Raw genomic sequence first — 22,512 nt, 5'->3', positions numbered from 1 at the left:
ATCACCTGCACGGGGATTCTGTGCTTTATATACAGTGCCTTCGGAAAGTATTTAGACAATTAACTTTTTCCACATTCTGTTACGTAAAAAAATATATAAAAGAGAAATATTACTTATTTACATATGTAACTATTCAGACTCTTTGCTATGAGACTCGAAATTGAGCTCAGGTGCATCTTTGGAGAGACCTGAAAATAGCTGTGCAGCAATGCTTCCCATCCAACCTGACAGAGCTTGAGAGGATCTGCAGAGAAGATGGAGAGAAACTCCCCAAATGCACGTGTGCCAAGCTTGTAGCATCATACCCAAGAAGACTCGAGGCTTTAATTGCTGCTAAAGGTGCTTCAACAAAGTACTGAGTAAAGGGCCTGGAATGCTTATGTAAATTTGATAATTTTTTATTTATTGTTTAAGAAATTAGCAAACATTTCTAAAAAAGTGTTTTTGCTTTGTCATTATTGGGTATTGTGTATATATTGTTGAGGGGAAAAAACTAACTAAATAGGCAGTAACCTAACAAAATGTGGAAAAAGTGAAGGGGTCTGAATACTTTCCGAAGGCACTGTGAGTCTCCGTATTCCATTGATACCCAGGCTATTTGTTCACTGAGCTGGAGCTGCATGCCATGTTTTGAGGGGAATGACGATGTTTTAATAGGAATCAATTACATAGTGCTCAGTCTATTGTCGCGTTAAATAGAAAGGCGGGTATAGCGCTACTATTGTCTTCTTGAGGACGTCATATATAATATATTCGGTGCTGAGGAGCACAGTTGGTTTGGTACGAGAAGGAATGAGCTGTCAAGGCACATTTAAGGTAAATAAAAGAGGGTCAGAATTGGCCCTGGTTCCAATACATCAATATGATATCATTATATCTTGGCTGACAAGGTGATATGTTACTCCCCGTATGCGTCACTTTGATCCCCTGGCAACAAGATGGAAACTTTTACCAAATACGGGTGAAACTTTGCAGCGTCATCAAATCCAAAATTCATAGCTGGATGGCATATTTATCTGACCTCTTATCTAGCTGGCAGGGTGGGCATGCATTTGTTCCAGCCCTGCAAGCACACACATATTCCACTAATCATCGAATTGACGGCAATGATAGTTGAATATTTAAGGACGTGATACAACTGAGGCTGAAACAAAGGTTGCCAAAAATGGTCCTATAGCATGCTTCATAGCTGTGGATATGACCTGGTTTTACTTGCTTTATCCCAGAGTCCTTCAAACCCTTTCTGCATGTAAACCAGTGTAATTTCCCTCACACGTTATGGTGTGTCAAAAATAACACTGGCTGAGCAACTGAAGTGAAAACAGCCAATTTCCCACCATCACAAACTTCAAGATGCAACCTTTCATTACATCTCCCAGATCCACTTCCATTGTCATCAGACTCATCAACACTGGAAATTCCTTTTGGTCTCTACTGAGTTAGATAAATCTGCTTTTTCTTCAAAACGTTCTGAGATGTGATGTTTTGGTGCCTCTTGGCCAGTTCAGAACGCTGATTGAGGACATTTTTACTGATGAATCGCTTCGTTTTTTTTATGACCGTGTTTTGTCTTTTTCTTTTTCTTTGTGTATTTTCTGTAATTTCTGTCATTCAGGGCTCATCTGTAAAAGAGACCTTGGTGTCAGTATGACTCCCTGATAAAATATAGGTGAAATGAATACAAGTGTCCCCTGCTATATAATAGGATACGTGAGGAAATGTATGCCTGATGGCACTGATGGAAAGCTGCCCTGCTACACTTCAGAACGATAACTACACTAAACATTGCATCAAATCTGTGTTAACATTTTAGGATGGTGTATCATTTACTCGTTTATATTAGATTAAAATAAATAGAACGACTCACTCCATTTACCCATTATTAAGAATGCGTTGTCTGCTTTTTCAGAAATCAATGGTAAAAAGGCAATAGCTAATGGTGCAGCTCTGGGGAATTGGCTTCACTGATTCTGCCCTCTCCAGCATGAAGAAACCATGATCATACAATATGTATCAAGGATTAGAGCATATAGGTTTAAAGCGACTTGGATTGGTTCACTGACCCAGCATACACAGTATAATGGATTATCATTGGCTATGATCTGGATACAATCCTTTCATGTTGACAGAGAGGAAAAGCGGAAGCTCAAGAGTCAATAGAACTCTTAACAAAGCCCCCGCCTCTCTCATCCTCAGCCTGTATTCTTGATCCCCATGTGATCTTAGTGGTATTACCTTGTAGCCACTGTTGCCTTGACATATCCTGTCTCGTGCCGTGCCAGGTGTTACCTCCTAAGCCTCCAACGTCAGGCGTGTAGCCCATAAGGTGTTGCAGCCATGAGGACATGATCCAGACCTCGTATGTGTTAAACAAATAGGCTTTACCATGTAATGCTGGCGCCAGCACAAAATGTCTTGGGCCTTGTTAAGGACTCTAGAAGTGTTAGCCACCCTAGTTATATGTTTGGCAGCACTTTGAGAAAATGTGCTGCCTTTGATTGGCGCTCCATTCATCTAATAGGAGTGTTTCATTCTCTGGCTCAACAAGGCTTGACATGTCCTACAACAAAGATTCTTAGTAAGACTTTCATGATGGGTAGTCAGCTGAAGACAGGTTAGTCTTTCATGATGGGTAGTCTGCTGAAGACAGGTTAGTCTTTCATGATGGGTAGTCTGCTGAAGACAGGTTAGTCTTTCATGATGGGTAGTCTGCTAAAGACAGGCTAGTCTTTCATGATGGGTAGTCAGCTGAAGGCAGGTTAGTCTTTCATGATGGGTAGTCAGCTGAAGACAGGTTAGTCTTTCATGATGGGTAGTCTGCTGAAGACAGGTTAGTCTTTCATGATGGGTAGTCAGCTGACGACAGGTTAGTCTTTCATGATGGGTAGTCTGCTGAAGACAGGTTAGTCTTTCATGATGGGTAGTCTGCTGAAGACATGTTAGTCTTTCATGATGGGTAGTCTGCTGAAGATAGGTTAGTCTTTCATGATGGGTAGTCAGCTGAAGACAGGTTAGTCTTTCATGATGGGTAGTCTGCTGAAGACAGGTAAGTCTTTAATGATGGGTAGTCTGCTGAAGACAGGTAAGTCTTTAATGATGGGTAGTCTGCTGAAGACAGGTAAGTCTTTAATGATGGGTAGTCTGCTGAAGGCAGGTTAGTCTTTCATGATGGGTAGTCTGCTGAAGACAGGTTAGTCTTTCATGATGGGTAGTCAGCTGAAGACATGTTAGTCTTTCATGATGGGTAGTCTGCTGAAGACAGGTTAGTCTTTCATGATGGGTAGTCTGCTGAAGGCAGGTTAGTCTTTCATGATGGGTAGTCTGCTGAAGACAGGTTAGTCTTTCATGATGGGTAGTCTGCTGAAGGCAGGTTAGTCTTTCATGATGGGTAGTCAGCTGAAGACAGGTTAGTCTTTCATGATGGGTATTTGGCCTTTAAAAAGTGAAATCGAGATGTTATTGATCCTTTAACAAGCACACAGCGAACGTCAATCACCAGAGAGTTATTCGAACAAGGCCAAGCTTGGATGAGACGGTGTGTGTGTCTGTGTGTGTATGGTACAGTTGAAGTCGGAAGTTTACATACACCTTAGCCAAATACATTTAAACTCAGTTCTTCACAATTCCTGACATTTAATCCTAGTAAAAATTCCCTGTCTTAGGTCAGTTAGGATCACCACTATATTTTAAGAATGTGAAATGTCAGAATAATAGCAGAGAGAATAATTTATTTCAACTTAATTTTTTTTTATCACATTCCCAGTGGGTCAGAAGTTTACATACACTCAATTAGTATTCGGTAGCATTGCCTTTAAATGGTTTAACTTGGGTCAAACGTTTCGAGTAGCCTTCCACAAGCTTCCCACAATAAGTTGGGTGAATTTTGGCCCATTCCTCCTGACAGAGCTGGTGTAACTGAGTCAGGGATGTAGGCATCCTTGCTCGCACACGCTTTTTCAGTTCTGCCTGTCACGCCCTGACCGTGGAGATCCTTTTTATGTCTCTATTTTTGTTGGTCAGGGCGTGAGTTTGGGTGGGCATTCTATGTCTGGTGTTCTATGTTGTCCTTGTTTTGTATTTCTATGTGTTTGGCTTGGTATGGTTCTCAATCAGAGGCAGATGTCTATCGTTGTCTCTGATTGATCATACTTAGGTAGCCTGTTCCCACCTGTGTTTGTGGGTGGTTGTTTCCTGTTTAGTGTTTGTTTCACCTTTCAGTCCTGTTCGTTTGTCGTGTTTGTTGTTTTGTCAAGTGTTGCGTATTTTGTTAAATAATATGAACACTTACCACGCTGCACCTTGGTCCTCTGCCCACAAATCTTCTATGGGATTGAGGTCAGGGCTTTGTGATGGCCACTCCAATATCTTGACGTTGTTGTCCTTAAGCCATTTTGCCACAACTTTGGAAGTATGCTTGGGGTCATTGTCCATTTGGAAGAACCATTTGTGACCAAGCTTTAACTTCCTGACTGATGTCTTGAGATGTTGCTTCAATATATCCACATAATTTTCCTTCCTCATGATACCATATATTTTGTGAAATGCACCAGTCCCTCCTGCAGCAAAGCACCCCCACAACATGATGCTGCCACAACCGTGCTTCCCGGTTGGGATGGTGTTTTTCAGCTTGCAAGCCTCCCCTTTTTCCTTCAAACATAACGATGGTCATTATGGCCAAATAATAATATTTTTGTTTCGACAGACTAGAGGACATTTCTCCAAAAAAGTATGATCTTTGTCCCCATGTGCAGTTGCAAACCGTAGTCTGGCTTTTTTTATGGCGGTTTTGGAGCAGTGGCTTCTTCCTTGCTGAGCGGCCTTTCAGATTATGTCGATATAGGACACGTTTTACTGTGGATATAGATACTTTTGTACGTGTTTCCTCCAGTATCTTCACAAGGTCTTTGCTGCTGTTCTGGGATTGATTTTCACTTTTCGCATCAAAGTATTTTCATCTCTAGGAGACAGAACGCATCTCTTTCCTGAGCGGTATGACGGCTGCGTGGTCCCATGGTGTTTATACTTGTAAAGCCAGTCTATTTCGTCCTCCTCATCGGACGAGGAGAGGCGAGAAGGATCGGAGGACCAATGTACAGCTTGGTAAGTTTCCATGATTTAATAACATGAAAACAATATACAATAACAAAATAACAAAACAAACTAACCTTTACAGTCCCGTGTGGCACAAACACTGACACAGAAAACAACCACCCACAAATCCCCAACACAAAACAAGCCACCTATATATGATTCTCAATCAGGGACAACGATTGACAGCTGCCTCTGATTGAGAACCATATTAGGCTGAACACAGAAACAGACAAACTAGACACACAACATAGAATGCCCACCCAGCTCACGTCCTGACCAACACTAAAACAAGCACAACACATAAGAACTCTGGTCAGGACGTTACAGTACCCCCCTCCTGAGGTGCGGACTCCGAACGCACCCCTAAAACTCAAGAGGAGGGTCTGGGTGGGCATCTGTCCGCGGTGGCGGCTCCGGCGCAGGATGAGGACACCACTCCACCATTGTCTTTGTCCCCCTCCTTAGCGTCCTTTGAGTGGCGACCCTCGCCCCCAACCCTGGTCTAGGAACCTTCACAAAGGTCCACCCTAGATTTAGGAGACAGCTCAGGACAGAGAGGTAGCTCAGGACAGAGAGGTAGTTCAGGACAGAGAGGTAGCTCAGGACAGAGAAGTAGCTCAGGACAGAGAGGTAGTTTAGGACAGAGGGGCAACTCCGGACTGAAGGGCAGCTCCGGACAGAGAGGCAGCTCTGGACTGAAGGGCAGCTCCGGACTAATGGCAGCTCCGGACTGAGTGGCAGCTCATGACTGAGTGTCAGCTCATGACTGGAGGGCAGCTCATGACTGGAGGGCAGCTCATGATTGGAGGGCAGCTCATGATTGGAGGGCAGCTCATGACTGGAAGGCGGCTCTGGCAGCTCCTGACTGGCTGGCGGCTCTGACAGCTCCTGACTGACGGACGGCTCTGGCGGCTCCTGACTGACGGACGGCTCTAGTGGCTCCTGACTGACGGACGGCTCTAGCGGCTCCTGACTGATGGACGGCTCTAGCGGCTCCTGGCTGACGGACGGCTCTGAAGGCTCGGGACAGACGGGCGGCTCTGAATGCTCGGGACAGACGGGCGGCTCTGAAGGCTCGGGACAGACGGATGGCTCAGATGGCGCTAGGCAGACGGATGGCTCAGATGGCGCTAGGCAGGCAGTCAGCTCAGACGGCACTGGACAGGCAAGCAGCTCAGATTGCGCTGGGCAGACGACCGACTCTGACCTGCTGAGGCGCACAGTAGGCCTGGTGCGTGTTGCCGGAACTAGTGGTACCGGACTGGAGACACGCACCTCAAGGCTAGTGCGGGGAGCAGGAACAGTGCGTACAGGGCTCTGGAGACGCACAGGAGGCTTAGTGCGTGGTGCCGGAACTGCAGGTACTGGGCTGAGGGCACGCACCTCAGGGCGAGTGCGGGGAGAAGGAACAGGGCTCTGGAGACGCACTGGAAGCCTGGTGCGTGGTGTAGGCACTGGTGGTACTGGGCTGGGGCGGGAAGGTGGCGCCGGATATACCGGACCGTGAAGGAGTACACGAGCTCGAGAACACCGAGCCTGCCCAACCTTATCAGGTTTAGTGTTCCCCGTAGCCCTGCCAGTGCAGTGAGGTGGAATAGCCCGCACTGGGCTATGCTGGCGAACCGGGGCCACCCTACGTAAGGCTGGTGCCATGTACACCGGCCCGAGGAGACGTACTGGAGGCCAGATGTGTTGAGCCGGCTTCATGGCACCTGGCTCGATGCCCACTCTAGCCCGGCCAGTGCGGCGAGGTGGAATAGCCCGCACTGGGCTAAGCACGCGTACTGGGGCCACCGTGCGCTCCACCGCATAACACGGTGTCTGACCAGTACAACGCCCTCTCACTCCACGGTAAGCCTGGGAAGTAGGCGCAAGTCTCCTACCTGACTTCGCCACACTCCCCTTTAGCCTCCCCCCGCTTTGCCTTGCTAGCGCCTCATAATGCCGCCTCTCCGCTTTCGCTGCCTCCAGCTCCGCTTTGGGGCAGCGACACTCCTCTGGCTCTGCCCAGGGTCCTTTACCGTCTAGGATTTCCTCCCATGTCCATTCCTCCTGGTCCCGCTGCTGCTGTCGCTGCTGCCCGTTGCCACGCTGCTTGGTCCGGGTTAGGTGGGTGGTTCTGTAACGGCAGTCTATTTCGTCCTCCTCATCGGACGAGGAGAGGCGAGAAGGATCGGAGGAACAATGTAAAGCGTGGTAAGTTTCCATGATTTAATAACATGAAAACAATATACAAATAAAAAATAACAAAACAAACTAACCGTCACAGTCCCGTGTGGCACAAACACTGACACAGAAAACAACCACCCACAAATCCCAACACAAAACAAGCCACCTATATATGATTCTCAATCAGGGACAACGATTGACAGCTGCCTCTGATTGAGAACCATATTAGGCTGAACACAAAAACAGACACACTAGACACACAACATAGAATGCCCACCCAGCTCACGTCCTGACCAACACTAAAACAAGCACAACACATAAGAACTCTGGTCAGGACATTACAATACTGCGTACTATTGTTTGTACAGATGAACGTGGTACCTTCAGGCGTTTGGAAATTGCTCCCAAGGATGAACCAGACTTGTGGAGATCTACAATTCTTTTTCTGAGGTCTTGGCTGATTTTTTTTTATTTTACCATGACGTCAAGCAAAGAGGCACTGAGTCTGAAGGTAGGCTTTGAAATACATCCACAGGTACATGTAAACATCTTACACACTGGATTTGTGATACAGTAAATTATAAGTGAAATAATCTGTCTGTAAACATTTGTTGAAAAAATGACTTGTGTCATGCACAAAGTAGATGTCCTAATCAACTTGCCAAAACGAGTTTGTTAACAAGAAATGTGTGGAGTGGTTGAAAAACGAGTTTTAATGACTCCAACCTAAGTGTTTGTAAACTTCTGACTTCAACTGTATGTGTTTACATGCACAGCATTGTGTGTGTTTGTCTGAGACAGATGGAGAGAGTGAAATAGGGGATAGTGACAGGTTACATGACAGATGGTGAGTTCAGATTGTGGTTGTGACGATGCTGAATTTTCCATCTCCTTTTAGGTCAGGCAGAGAGAGGGGCTGACTACACTGTGTATGAAAGAGCTGTTGGATTCCAGACAAATGGACATTCAGAGATACAAACTAAGAAAGGCCCAAGAGAAATATCCAGACACATACTCTCTAGTAGTATTTAAACTGTTTTGAACCAGCAGCTAGCTGTGATGTCATCACCAGTTTGTCTCGGGCAAATGAATGATGACGACCAATGGATGATGATGCAACTATAAGCATCATCAAGCCAGACAATAATATTCTGTTGAGCTGAAGACTGAGGCAATACCTCCAGTACTGTCCTTAATATTCTGTAGACATTTGCTCTGGCCAAAAGCCAGATCCCCTGATTCAAATGTATATCTTATCACCTGGAAAAATGGAGATAACCAATTTGGAACAATTAACAGCATAACACATTTAGGTATATTGCCAGGAAACAGTATTTTTTTTAAACATAGTTAAATGGAGACTACAATGAAACTACTTCTTGTTACTTTTTCTTGCATGAATGGGTGATCTGAGAGGCTCTGAATACAGAGGGGCAGGCAAAACGGTGAGAGAGGAAGAGAAAGAGAGAGGGATGGGGCCAAAACCAGTGCTAATCTCCTATATTCCTCTTTCAGCTGTAATCCTCACAGGTGGCTGGCAGCTGGCTGACGCTCCCTCCATTAACGGCCCTCTAATGATGCTAACTACTGGACCCAGTGCCAGGCTAGCGTAGCGCTACACCGACAACCACCACACAGCTAAACACACAGGGCCCGCTGCCAAAACTGCCTTAATTGCTGCAGTTGGTATCTTATTCTGTCCTGGAAATGGGTTCAAATAACAGCCAAGAAGAGGTTGTGTTGTTCGTGGAGTGAGAACTCAATCTCGATGGATCCCTGTTTTTTTATTAGCGTGTGTCAAAGTCACTCGTACTTGGAATCCAGTGGAGGCTGCTAAGGGGAGGATGGCTCATAATAATGGCTGGAACAGAGCAAATGGAATGGCATCAAACACATGGAAACCATGTATTTGTATTTGATACCCTTTCCATTATTCCGCTACAGCCATTACCAAGAGCCCGTCCTCCCCAATTAAGGTGCCACCAACCTCCTGTGTTGGAATCAATTGGGCCAATTGGGCTATGATTCTTCTCGAAAGACTGATAGCCGGTAACATTGACCCTCCTCCCTTCTCCCCCCTCAGTCTCCTCCCCCCACAGGACCCCTCCCCCTCCATAGAAGTTGCCCTCAGGCGAACATATCGACAGCCCTGCATCCCCAGGAAGACCAGGGATGTGCCCAACTCCACCTGCACCACCTCCTCTTCCACGTCTCCTATAAGCGCAGCCAAAACTGACCTCTATATATTCTCCTCAAGTAGTGACAGCAGACATAAAAATGGGTTGCCCTGTTTTAGAGGGAAGTACGTTAAAAAAAACTAAAAGGAGCAAATTAAAAGGAATAGCCAAGCGCTCTGCTGGGGACGAGACATTTGGAGTGCAGTTGTTGTCAGGGCTGATTTTCAGGACCTCAAAAGAGCGAGGCATCATGGTTTTCACTTTCAACTCAGGCATATTTGTATAAATGTTTAATGAAGTGTTGGTGAAGTTAGAAAAGTTGAATGGACATAGATTTTTTTGCTTGGTTGGTATTCACAGTTTTGTACTCAACTGGTCGGTTATTGATTGTGATGAGGGGAAACTGTTATTATAAACCAGTCGTTTGCCAGAACGTTGAGTTGTCTGTATGGAGATGTCTAAAGTATTTGATTGGTAAACATAGCTGAATAAATATTTTGATCTAAAAGTTCACTTTTCGTAGGCTACAATTCATCTCAATTGACAGAACATTTTGAATATTGGAAACTATCGACAAAACCGATTCAATAGATACTCAAAATCAACCTACAGGTAAGGGAGAGTGGGCTAAGTTGAGCCATTTTAGACATTCAGCATCACTCCCTCAATGGAAAATTTGTATTATTTCTAACAAAGATGTCTACATCGATATACAGTGCGTTCAGAAAGTATTCAAAGCCCTTTATTTATTCCACATTTTGTTTTTGCAGCCTGAATTCGAAATTGATTAAATAGCTTTTTTTCCCTCACTCATCTATACACACTACCCCGTAATAACTAAATGAAAACATGTTTTTTTGAAATATTTGTCCATTTATTGAAAATGAAAAACAGAATTATCTCATTTATATAAGTATTCACACCCGAGTCAATACTTTGTAGAAGCACCTTTGGCGGCAAATACAGCATTGAGTCATCTTGGGTATGTCTGTATCAGCTTTGCACATCTGGATTTGGGGATTTTCTCCCATTCTTCCTTGCAGCCAAAGAACTGTGTTCTGTCAAAGGGTTCTTGGGGACCTCCCTGACCAATGTCCTTCTTGACCAGTTGGTCAATTTGGTCAGACGGCCAGCTCTAGGCAGAGTCTGGGTCGTTCCATTTTTTTGATTTAGACCACTGTGCTCTTGGAAATGGTCTTCGTACACTTCCCCAGATAGATACCTCGGAGATCTACGTACAGTTCCTTGGACTTCATGGTATTATTTCTGCACTGTCCGTTGTGGGAGTTTATATAGACAGGTGTGTTTCTTTCTAAATCATGTCCAAACAGTTCAATTGCCCACAGGTGGACTCCATTTAAGTTTTTGTGACATCTGAAGGATGATCAGAGGAAATTGGATGCACCTGAGCTCAATTTGGAGGTTCATGGCAAAGGGGTGTGAATACTTATGTAAATTAGATTTATGTATTCCATTTTCAATAAATTAGCAAACATTTCTAAAAACACATAACTTTGTCATTATGGGGTATTGTGTGTAGATGTGTGTAATCTAGTTTGAATTCAGGCTGGTGATGCCTATCTACAAGCATTTGGGTGCACCTGCGATAACATCTGCAAAGCTGTGTTAGCGATCAATAAACTCTGAGTTGATTTGACATATATTTCAGGACGTTGTTTATCCATGGAAAATATCTGAACGCATGTAAACATTACAGTTTTAAAAACATAGCTTGTCCAAAACAAAGTGGTCTTTTGGCTAAACTTACCCGGGTATGGGGTAAGTTGAGCCACAGGACAGGGTAAGTTAAACCATCTACAAATGTCTGTACTGAATGAATAATTACCACTACCTTTTTAAAATCATGTCTATCTTTATTTCCCAAACACAATTCAACACATCCATTTTAAGCATATGTTAACACAGGCTTAACACCTAACAAACACTTTGTACTTTTTAAAAACACTTTTAACATAGGCCAGGCCTTGATATTACCTCAAATCCCAGCGATAATACCTTGCATTACACCTGGGAAGAAAACACTTCAATTTGCTCAACTTGCCATTGGCTCAATCATTGGCTCAACTTACCCCATAGACATTGGTTCAACTTACCCCAAGGACATTGGTTCAACTTACCCCAAGGACATTGGTTCAACTTACCCCATGGACATTGGTTCAATTTACCCCAAGGCAAACAAGGATGTGCTTTCATACTAGGTTTAGGACCTCATATTGAAGCTTATAGAGATCCCAACTGATGTATGGAACAATCTTAAAAGTATCTACTTTGGTTGAGATACAAGCATCATGAAACCTCTAACACGATAAATACGTTTCACTTTGTGAAAATCCGTTTTCTTTACCTAACTTGCTCCCCACATTTTCCATGTGGTTTCTTTCTTCACAGACTCCATTAAATGATGACCTCTTCGTAAATATTTGGTCAAACTATTAATTTTGTGTATGGTTTCCTAGAAACAAGGGTGGCTCAACTTACCCCTTTGGCTCAACTTACCCCACTCTCCCCTACTGTATTAAAAGAGAAAATAAAGAAGAAAATAATTGTCTGTTTTCTACCACCTCCAATCAGCCTGGATCAGAGACTAGTACAGTAAATCCCAAACAACCTATACACCCAGTATGAAGCATTTGTACTGTGGAAATGTAATGTTGTTCATTGTAACCCAGAGCAGGGCTGTTGGTTTGTGTGTGGTTCAGTGTGTATGTGGAGCAACAGATGTCAAATTAAAGATTGGAGAGCGTCGTAGCAACTCCAGCCAGGACTATTAGTCTAAATTACACTATAAATTAAATTAGTATCGGACTGTATCAGATCCAAATCGAGTCACTTGGCAAAACACTGATCTGTTTCCACAAAACTCCTGGCAAACACAGTTACAGTGTTCCTCAGACATCAAAACAGGCATCAAAACATTCATTATTATAATGGTTGGACATTTAATTATAAACACCACATCTAATGTATAAGTCCGTTATAAGGCAAATGGGGTATTTTTATCTATTCACACTACATAGTAACTTCAATTGGACAGATTTCATGTCTGATTTCCTCCCCCACCCTGAGTAGTCTGGAGCTAAGGCAGAGCCTGGTGTTACATGTTAAAGAGTCCCCCTCTCATCGCAAATCAAATTAAGGTCAACTCACAGTGACTATGAACTGAAGGATATTTTGGTGTCTTGGAAATACTGATGAATAGACCCAGAACTTAACATTCTGTAGACAGAGGGAATTAATATGTCTACGCGCCTGGTGCCTTTCTGTCAAAAACTGACAATCTTCCCCCGAAGGGCCTGGGGGAGCCTTTAAAACAGACGGTTGCCGCCTTTTTACGTTCCATGAAAGGAAAACAAAGCCGTGTTTCTCTTCTCAGTCGGCGGTATCTCCCCTCCATCAGACTCCTGGCGGTGCACGTTTGATTCAGCCGGGTGGTTTCCACTCTGTCAGTGATCAAAGATACCGCTCACACCCAGAACCTCACACAAAAGACGCGACTTTTGGCAATTAAATATTCAAAGAAAGTTATTTTTATCCCCCGATTCTCTTGATTAAGGTTATGTTCGACTGGGAACGCAGACAGAATAGTCAAGAGTTGAGGTTTATCAGTTGTTTGACCCTACAAGGGCATGCATTTAACAATGTGTGGATATTATCAGTGGTGCAGTTTGTAAAGTGGTCAGATAATATGCCCTTGACACCTGTTATTAGAGAGTGAAAACAGTGCCGTCCCAGTGGTCAACCCCAGCAACTGCATTCCCGAGCGACTCCCCTCTGAGCTGCGCAAACGCGACCAATCGTTAACGAGTAACGTCCCACCGTAGGGGACAGACCCGCCTACCGCCAGTGTTTAATCCAACTTCTTCCTTTCCTTTCCCCTCCTCCACTCCACTCCTCTACTCTTTCTCTCTCTTTTTTGTCTCTCTCCATCTATCTATCCCTCTATACCTACCTGTGTCTGTTGGGCCGTGCCCGTACCAGGTGACCATATCAGTGGATGGTATTTTGACCACTACTGGTTATACCCAGGAGGACTATACCATGTTGGGATCAGATGACTTCTTCTACATTGGGGGGAGTCCCAATACTGCAGACCTGCCCGGATCACCCGTCAGCAACAACTTCATGGGCTGCCTCAAAGACGTGAGTGTCTCTGGTTCAGTACTGGGGATCGAGGGGGGAATCAGGCACACACATACATACACACAGACATGCACATACACACACACGCACGCACGCACGCACGCACGCACGCACGCACGCACGCACGCACACACACACACACACACACACACACACACACACACACACACACACACACACACACACACACACACACACATATTTGCTCGCGTACACAAACTGTCCACACAGATGTAATGTGGGCTTGTGTGTGTCTGTGTCTGTGTGTGTGTGTGTGTGTGTGTGTGTGTGTGTGTGTGTGTGTGTGTGTGTGTGTGTGTGTGTGTGTGTGTGTGTGTGTGTGTGTGTGTGTGTGTGTGTGTGTGTGTGTGTGTGTGTGTGTGTGTGTGTGTGAGAGGTCTAGGACCTGCTTTTAGATGCATCATAACTCCCCCTATAAACAGGCTGGATATTGTCTCAGGGACGCTAAGTTATTATCCTAACTCTAAGAGGAAGTAGACTGATAAATCCCCATAGTTGGTATGAACAAAAAATGTCCCCAATTAGGCTCCAAGCCACAACTCAACAAGCTTAGAAGAAGACCACTCCAATGAAATTACTTATAGAGGAACAGATGGGAATAGGACAGCAATACTTTCCTTATAAACGTTCTCTGATTGAATAAGTCATTATTGTTTCATCAGATTTAATGAATCATATAGTAATTACATTTTCATTGTTTTGGCTGCTATTTGGGAAATTCCCTCTTCAAATCATCCTCCCAAAGCAATCCTAGTCTTATGAAGATGCTGATGATGATACATTCAATTCCCAGAGGGAAAGGAGGCAGAGGACAAGTAGAAATTAGGGAAAGGGAAGGTGAAGAAGCATAATGAAATACAAAGAGGGAAAAGGACAAATGAAAAAAATGGGGGAAGAGAGGATTCAAAGTAAAAGTGAGAAGACCGTGCAGACGTGAATTAAAGAGAAATACGAGAGGGGGGAGAGAGAGAGAGGAAAGAGAGAAGACCGTGCAGACGTGAATTAAAGAGAAATACGAGAGGGGTGAGAGAGGGGAGAGGGGAGAGGGAGAGAGGAAAGAGAAGACCGTGCAGACGTGAATTAAGGAGAAATACAAGAGGGGTGAGAGAGGGGAGAGGGGAGAGGGAGAGAGGAAAGAGAAGACCGTGCAGACGTGAATTAAGGAGAAATACAAGAGGGGTGAGAGAGGGGAGAGGGGAGAGGGAGAGAGGAAAGAGAAGACCGTGCAGACGTGAATTAAGGAGAAATACAAGAGGGGTGAGAGAGGGGAGAGGGGAGAGGGAGAGAGGAAAGAGAAGACCGTGCAGACGTGAATTAAAGAGAAATACGAGAGGGGGAGAGAGAGAGGGGGGAGAGAGAAGACCGTGCAGACGTGAATTAAGGAGAAATACGAGAGGAGGGAGAGAGAGAGGGGGGAGAGAGAAGACCGTGCAGACGTGAATTAAGGAGAAATACGAGAGGAGGGAGAGAGAGAGGGGAGAGAGAAGACCGTGCAGACGTGAATTATGGAGAAATACGAGAGGAGGGAGAGAGAGAGGGGGAGAGAGAAGACCGTGCAGACGTGAATTAAGGAGAAATACGAGAGGGGGGGGAGGGAAGGGGGAGAGGGAGAGAGGGGGGAGAGAAGACCGTGCAGACGTGAATTATGGAGAAATACGAGAGGAGGGAGAGAGAGAGGGGGAGAGAAAAGACCGTGCAGACGTGAATTAAGGAGAAATACGAGAGGAGGGAGGGAGAGAGGGGGGAGAGGGAGAGAGGAAAGAGAGAAGAGCGAGTGGAGAGAGAGAGAGAGAGAAGGAGAGGGGAACGAGAGAGGAGCGAATGAAGAGAGAGAGGGAAAGAGAGAGAGTGAGAGAGAAGGGGAGAGAGAGGAAGAGAAAAGAGAGTGAGTAGAGGGAGAGGAGAGACATAGAGGGAGAGGAGAGCGAGAGAAGGAAGGGAAAAAGAAAGAAAGAAATAAAGAGAGAGAGAGAGAAATGTGCTGCTTTCAGACTGTAGGCCGTTTCATCCTGTTGGTCAATACTGTGGGCAGAATTACAAGTCTTGTGTCAGGGCTGTGGCTGTGCTTTCAAGTTACCAGTGGCGCGAAAGGCCTTTGATACGCTTGGCCAGGAGCCTCCAGGAGCAAGATATTCAATGAAGGGAAGAAGAGAGATTGAGAGAGAGGAGTAAGTGAGATAGAAGAGAGAGAGAGAGAGAGAGAGAGAGAGAGGGAGTGAGAGAGGAGAGAGTGATATAGGAGAGAGAGTGAGATAGGAGAGAGAGAGAGGACAGAGTGAGATCTCTTTCCCCATATTACTATCTGTCTTCCTCTCTGCCATCTCTCCTTCTCTCAACTTGAGACCTCTCTTTCCCCATATTACTATCTGTCTTCCTCTCTGCCATCTCTCCTTCTCTCAACTTGAGACTTCTCTTTCCCCATATTACTATCTGTCTTCCTCTCTGCCATCTCTCCTTCTCTCAACTTGAGACCTCTCTTTCCCCCATATTACCATCTGTCTTCCTCTCTGCCATCTCTCCTTCTCTCAACTTGAGACCTCTCTTTCCCCATATTACCATCTGTCTTCCTGTCTGCCATCTCTCCTTCTCTCAACTTGAGACCTCTCTTTCCCCATATTACTATCTGTCTTCCTCTCTGCCATCTCTCCTTTTCTCAACTTGAGACCTCTCTTTTCCCCATATTACTATCTGTCTTCCTCTCTTCCATCTCTCCTTCTCTCAACTTGAGACCTCTCTTTCCCCATATTACTATCTGTCTTCCTCTCTGCCATCTCTCCTTCTCTCAACTTGAGACCTCTCTTTCCCCATATTACCATCTGTCTTCCTGTCTGCCATCTCTCCTTCTCTCAACTTGAGACCTCTCTTTCCCCATATTACTATCTGTCTTCCTCTCTGCCATCTCTCCTTTTCTCAACTTGAGACCTCTCTTTCCCCCATATTACCATCTGTCTTCCTCTCTGCCAATTTCTCCTTCACTCAACTTGTGAACTCTCTTTCCCCCATATTACCATCTGTGAAAGACCGGATCGATTCGGCCTTATGTAGCAACATTTGAAATGGTGTTTTTTACATTGGATAAAAGAGGCTAAAAAATTGTATCATATGCTACAATTGAGGAACAATGGGAAAGTAATTCTACTTTGAAAGTAGATCAACTTTTAACCTCACTTTTGACAAAATGGCCTTTGAATGTTTTGGTACACCTACTGGAGACCACTGCTTGTCTACACCCATTCAGCATCGTTCACACCCTCTTAAGCTTTAGCTCCACCCATCTCTTTAAGGTATGATCCGAGCGTTCTATCCTAACAACAGCAGTCAAGTTAACTGGCTAACGTTGGCTAGCTAGCTAGCTACTTCCAGATACAAATGAGAGAACAGCTCACTCTGACCATTTTGCTGGCCCTAGCAGAGCTGGTTAGGCTGGTTTCATGTTATCCAGAGCGTTAGTGACTGCGACTGTGCTGCTGGCAACAATGTGCACTTTTTCTGCGCACATTGCGCAGTTATTCTGCTCTGGCACACTCAGACGAGACTGCTCTGAAATCGGAGTAGATAGCCAGAGAGATTTTACCAGCTACGTATATCAGCAGTTGTTGCAGCGACATCATTAACATTCTATTGAAAGGGTTGCTTGTATAGTGGAATCTTTTAAGACATGTAGCTAGCTAGCTACCTAAACAATTAGCCATAATCCCAACTCATGACGTTATTATCCTGCATGAATCTGCAGGTAGCAAACCAACCAGGTTTAATGTTAGCTAGCTAACATTAGGCTATAACTAGCAAGGCAAATGGCTCAGAGATACTTATAATATTACTACACAGATCATACATGTAACATTAGCTAGCTGACCTAACAACAGCAGTCAAGCACCCAAGCTAAATGGCTAAAGTCGGCTAGCTTGCTATCTACTTCCAACACAAATGACAGAACAGCTCACTGACCATTTTACTCGCCCTACTGAAATGCATACTTGCATGGTGGACTCTTTCGTTAAGACATGTAGCTAGCTAGCTAAACAATGAACCATAATCCCAACTCATGACGTTACTACCCTGCATGAATCTGCAGGTACCTAACCAACCAGGTTCAATGTTAGCTAGCTAACATTAGGCTATACCTCGCAAAGCAAATGGCTCTGAGATGCGAATAATATTATGACACCGATCATACACATAACGTTAGCTAGCTAGCTAACAGTAGACTTTAACTTGAAATTAAAATGACTTTCTGACAAAATTGGAAACGTGTAATATCTGAATACAGTGGGGCAAAAAAGTATTTAGTCAGCCACCAATTGTGCAAGTTCTCCCACTTAAAAATATGAGAGAGGCCTGTAATTGTCATCATAGGTACACTTCAACTATGACAGACAAAATGAGAAAAAAAAATCCAGAAAATCACATTGTAGGATTTTTAATGAATTTATTTGCAAATTATGGTGGAAAATAAGTATTTGGTCACCTACAAACAAGCAAGATTTCTGGCTCTCACAGACCTGTAACTTATTCTTTAAGAGGCTCCTCTGTTCTCCACTCGTTACCTGTATTAATGGCACCTGTTTGAACTTGTTATCAGTATAAAGACACCTGTCCACAACCTCAAACAGTCACACTCCAAACTCCACCAAGACCAAAGAGCTGTCAAAGGACACCAGAAACAAAATTGTAGACCTGCACCAGGCTGGGAAGACTGAATCTGCAATAGGTAAGCAGCTTTGAAGAAATCAACTGTGGGAGCAATTATTAGGAAATGGAAGACATACAAGACCACTGATAATCTCCCTCGATCTGGGGCTCCACGCAAGATCTCACCCCGTGGGGTCAAAATTATCACAAGAACGGTGAGCAAAAATCCCAGAACCACACGGGGGGACCTAGTGAATGACCTGCAGAGAGCTGGGACCAAAGTAACAAAGCCTACCATCAGTAACACTACGCCGCCAGGGACTCAAATCCTGCAGTGCCAGATGTGTCCCCCTGCTTAAGCCAGTACATGTCCAGTCCCGTCTGAAGCTTGCTAGAGAGCATTTGGATGATTCAGAAGAAGATTGGGAGAATGTCATATGGTCAGATGAAACCAAAATATAACTTTTTGGTAAAAACTCAACTCGTCATGTTTGGAGGACAAAGAATGCTGAGTTGCATCCAAAGAACACCATACCTACTGTGAAGCATGGGGGTGGAAACATCATGCTTTGGGGCTGTTTTTCTGCAAAGGGACCAGGACGACTGATCCGTGTAAAGGAAAGAATGAATGGGGCCATGTATCGTGAGATTTTGAGTGAAAACCTCCTTCCATCAGCAAGGGCATTGAAGATGAAACGTGGCTGGGTCTTTCAGCATGACAATGATCCCAAACACACCACCCGGGCAACGAAGGAGTGGCTTCGTAAGAAGCATTTCAAGGTCCTGGAGTGGCCTAGCCAGTCTCCAGATCTCAACCCCATAGAAAATCTTGGGAGGGAGTTGAAAGTCCGTGTTACCCAGCAACAGCCTCAAAACATCACTGCTCTAGAGGAGATCTGCATGGAGGAATGGGCCAAAATACCAGCAACAGTGTGTGAAAACCTTGTAAAGACTTACAGAAAACAATTGACCTCTGTCATTGCCAACAAAGGGTATATAACAAAGTATTGAGATAAACTTTTGTTATTGACCAAATACTTATTTTCCACCATAATTTGCAAATAAATTCATTAAAAATCCTACAATGTGATTTTCAGATTTATTTTCTTCTCATTTTGTCTGTCATAGTTGAAGTGTACCTATGATGAAAATTACAGGCCTCTCTCATCTTTTTAAGTGGGAGAACTTGCACAATTGGTGGCTGACTTAATATTTTTTTGCACCACTGTATGTAGCTAGCTAGACTATCTTACCCATATACATGGATGGACGATTCTCCCTCTCTCATGGATGCCATTGTCATGACTCTCCTGTGACGATCGGAAGGATCAGGTTACAGTGGGTCCGCTCTACAGCATGCTCTTTCTAGAGGGGGAGAGTGGGAAGTTGGCTGTTTTACAGCGGTCGTAAAATACGCAGCCTCTATACTCTGTAGTGTTTGAGAATGGAATGTAAACTGTGGAACACAGAGAGACACTTGGTCAATTAAAAGTTTGAATAATTTAACAATATTTCTATTTTTGAGAATGTGGGAATTTTGAAGATGTAATCCGGAGACAGGTGTTTTCTCCATCTTCTTAGCTATCATACTCTAATTCCACTGATTTCAAAACTCAGTCCTCCAGAAAGTGGAGAGCAACACTTATGCAGTTCCACTACACAACATATGTTTTAAAAAAAAGCTGCGTTAGACAGGATTAACTACACATACTGACAAGCTCAAGTAAACAGAAGCCTGCTACATGGCAGACCAATCCGAACTCATCTCTCGGCATGTCCAGGCCTCTCATTATGTTCAGCTAATCATGGCTCGCGGGAAGGTTACTGCCTTTTTCTGTGGCTAAACCAACTAGGCTTGTAATTTAACAATTTTATTCGTATTTACAGATGGAATGCAAGTTTTGTTATTAAGGCACATGAAAGCTCACATGTTCCAGAAGGCATTTTGATTGAAAAAATATATGTATGTTCAAATGTCTCTCCTGTGAAGTAGTGACGCACAACATATACCTAGTTTCCTGAAATGAGTGACCTTACTCTTGCCCTCTTTCACACCCTCCTCTCCCTCCTATCCCTCTCTCTTCCCTCTCTCCCCTCTCCCTCTCTCTCCCCTCTCCCTCTCTATTCCCTCTCTCTCCCCTCTCCCTCTCTCTCCCCTCTCTGCCCTCTCCCTCTCTCTCCCCTCTCCCTCTCTCTCCCCTCTCCCTCTCTCTTCCCTCTCTCTCCCCTCTCCCTCTCTCTTCCCTCTCTCTCCCCTCTCACTCTCTCCCCTCTCCCTCTCTCTCCCCTCTCCCTCTCTCTCCAGACATGTGTGCAATTAAATCTATGCCAGTGTTGCTGATACACCAGCTATACCATCATGACAGCCAAATTAAAAATTGATTTCTTCGACTGATTCCCACACTAGCAGAAGGCCCCTCTCATCCCTCTCTTATTCCCGCTCTATCTCTCCACTGCTCTTTTGAGCCTCACCTTGGTAGGATGATAGGATCCCTCAAACTCTCCTCCCGCTCCGCCCCTCATTTCAGACACATTTTACTCAGGCACCTCAGCGGGTGGCCTTCCCAATTCGTATCTCCACAATGAGAAATTAGTTGAGAGTCGGATGATTGCCTGTCCGTGCGTAAGTGAGTGACTGTGTGTGTGTGTGTGTGTGCGTACAAGCATGCATGCGTGTATGTGTGTGCGTGGGTGCGTGTGTGTTTGGGCCTATGCGTTTGAGCTGGCTTGTAAGTAACAGAGAAACATCCATTGGCAGGAGTTGGTGATTATAATGCAGTCTGGTTGCTGCTCTCTGAACCCAGAACAGGAAGTAGCTGTTGAATACTGCTAAAACATCACACCTGTATGTAAACTACAACACGTAGAGGCAACACAATTATTATTCCTCTTCAAAATGATCCTCGTCGGTTTTCCTGAAGAAAATAACATTGACACTTACAACAACCCACTTAAACACACACAAGGAAATGTTATGACATTTTGGCTAACATCCTCCCTCTCCCTCTCCCTCTCCCTCTCCCTCTCCCTCTCCCTCTCCCTCTCCCTCTCCCTCTCCCTCTCCCTCTCCCTCTCCCTCTCTCTCAATTCAATTTAATTCAAGGGGATTTATTGGCATGGGAAACATATGTTTACATTGCCAAGTAAGTCAAATGGATAAACAAAAGTGAAATAAACAATAAAAAATGAACAGTAAATATTACACTCACACAAGTTCCAAAAGAATAAAGACATTTCAAATGTCATATGTCCATATACAGTGTTGTAACGATGTGCAAATAGTTAAAGTACAAAAGGGAAAATAAATTAACATTAATATAGGTTGTATTTACCGTGGTGTTTGTTCTTTACTGGTTGCCCTTTTCTTGTGGCAACAGGTCACAAATCTTGCTGCTGTGATGACACACTGTGGTATTTCACCCAATAGATATGGGAGTTTATCAAAATTAGATTACATTTATTTTTATTTTTGGGTCTGTCTAATCTGAGGGAGATATGTGTCTCTAATATGGTCATACATTTGGCAGGAGGTTAGGAAGTGCAGCTCAGTTTCCACCTCATTTTGTGGGCAGTGTGCACATAGCCTGTCTTCTCTTGAGACCCAGGTCTACCGACCTTTCTCAATAGCAAGGCTATGCTCACTGAGTCTGTACATAGTACATTTTTACGTTTTTTTACATTTTTAGTCATTTAGCAGACGCTCTTATCCAGAGCGACTTACAGTAGAGTGCATACATTTTATAAAAATTTTATTTATTTTATTTTTTTACATACTGAGACAAAGATATCCCGACCGGCCAAACCCTCCCTAACCCGGACGACGCTATGCCAATTGTGCGTCGCCCCACGGAGTAGTACAAAACGTTCCTTAATTCTGGGTCAGTCTCAGTGGTCAGGTATTCTGCCACTGTGTACTCTCTGTTTAGAGCCAAATGGTATTCCCGTTTGTTCATTTTTTTTGTTAATTCTTTCCGATGTGTAATTATCTTATTGTTTTCTCGTGATATGGTTAGGTCGAAATGTTTTGCTGTCCTGGGGCTCTGTGGGGTCTGTTTGTGTTTGTGAACAAAGCCCCAGGACCAGTTTGCTTAGGGGACTCTTCTCCAGGTTCATCTCTCTGTAGGTGATGGCTTTGTTATGGAAGGTTTGGGAATCGCTTCCTTTTACGTGGTTGCAGAATTTAACGTCTCTTTTCTGGATTTTGATAATTAGCGGGTATCGGCCTAAATTTGCTCTGCATGCATTATTTGGTATTTATGTT

The 22,512-nt window shown here is 44.3% G+C and overlaps 1 protein-coding gene across 13 annotated transcripts in view; it reads left to right on the top strand.

The window, feature by feature from the left end:
* The window catches only part of LOC129865839 (neurexin-2-like), a 1,012,026-nt gene that overhangs the window by 432,116 nt on the left and 557,398 nt on the right, over window positions 1-22,512 (top strand). For all 13 annotated transcript variants that reach the window (XM_055938878.1, XM_055938873.1, XM_055938874.1 and 10 more), the window contains one exon: window positions 13,437-13,598. In XM_055938878.1, the coding sequence (XP_055794853.1) occupies window positions 13,437-13,598 (162 nt within the window). The remainder of the gene's footprint in view (window positions 1-13,436; window positions 13,599-22,512) is intronic.

The sequence above is a fragment of the Salvelinus fontinalis genome, chromosome 11, assembly GCF_029448725.1.
Source record: "Salvelinus fontinalis isolate EN_2023a chromosome 11, ASM2944872v1, whole genome shotgun sequence".
NCBI classification, from domain to species: domain Eukaryota; kingdom Metazoa; phylum Chordata; class Actinopteri; order Salmoniformes; family Salmonidae; genus Salvelinus; species Salvelinus fontinalis.
Note: the sequence above shows the minus strand (reverse complement) of the source record. Positions and strands in the feature narration are given on the sequence as shown.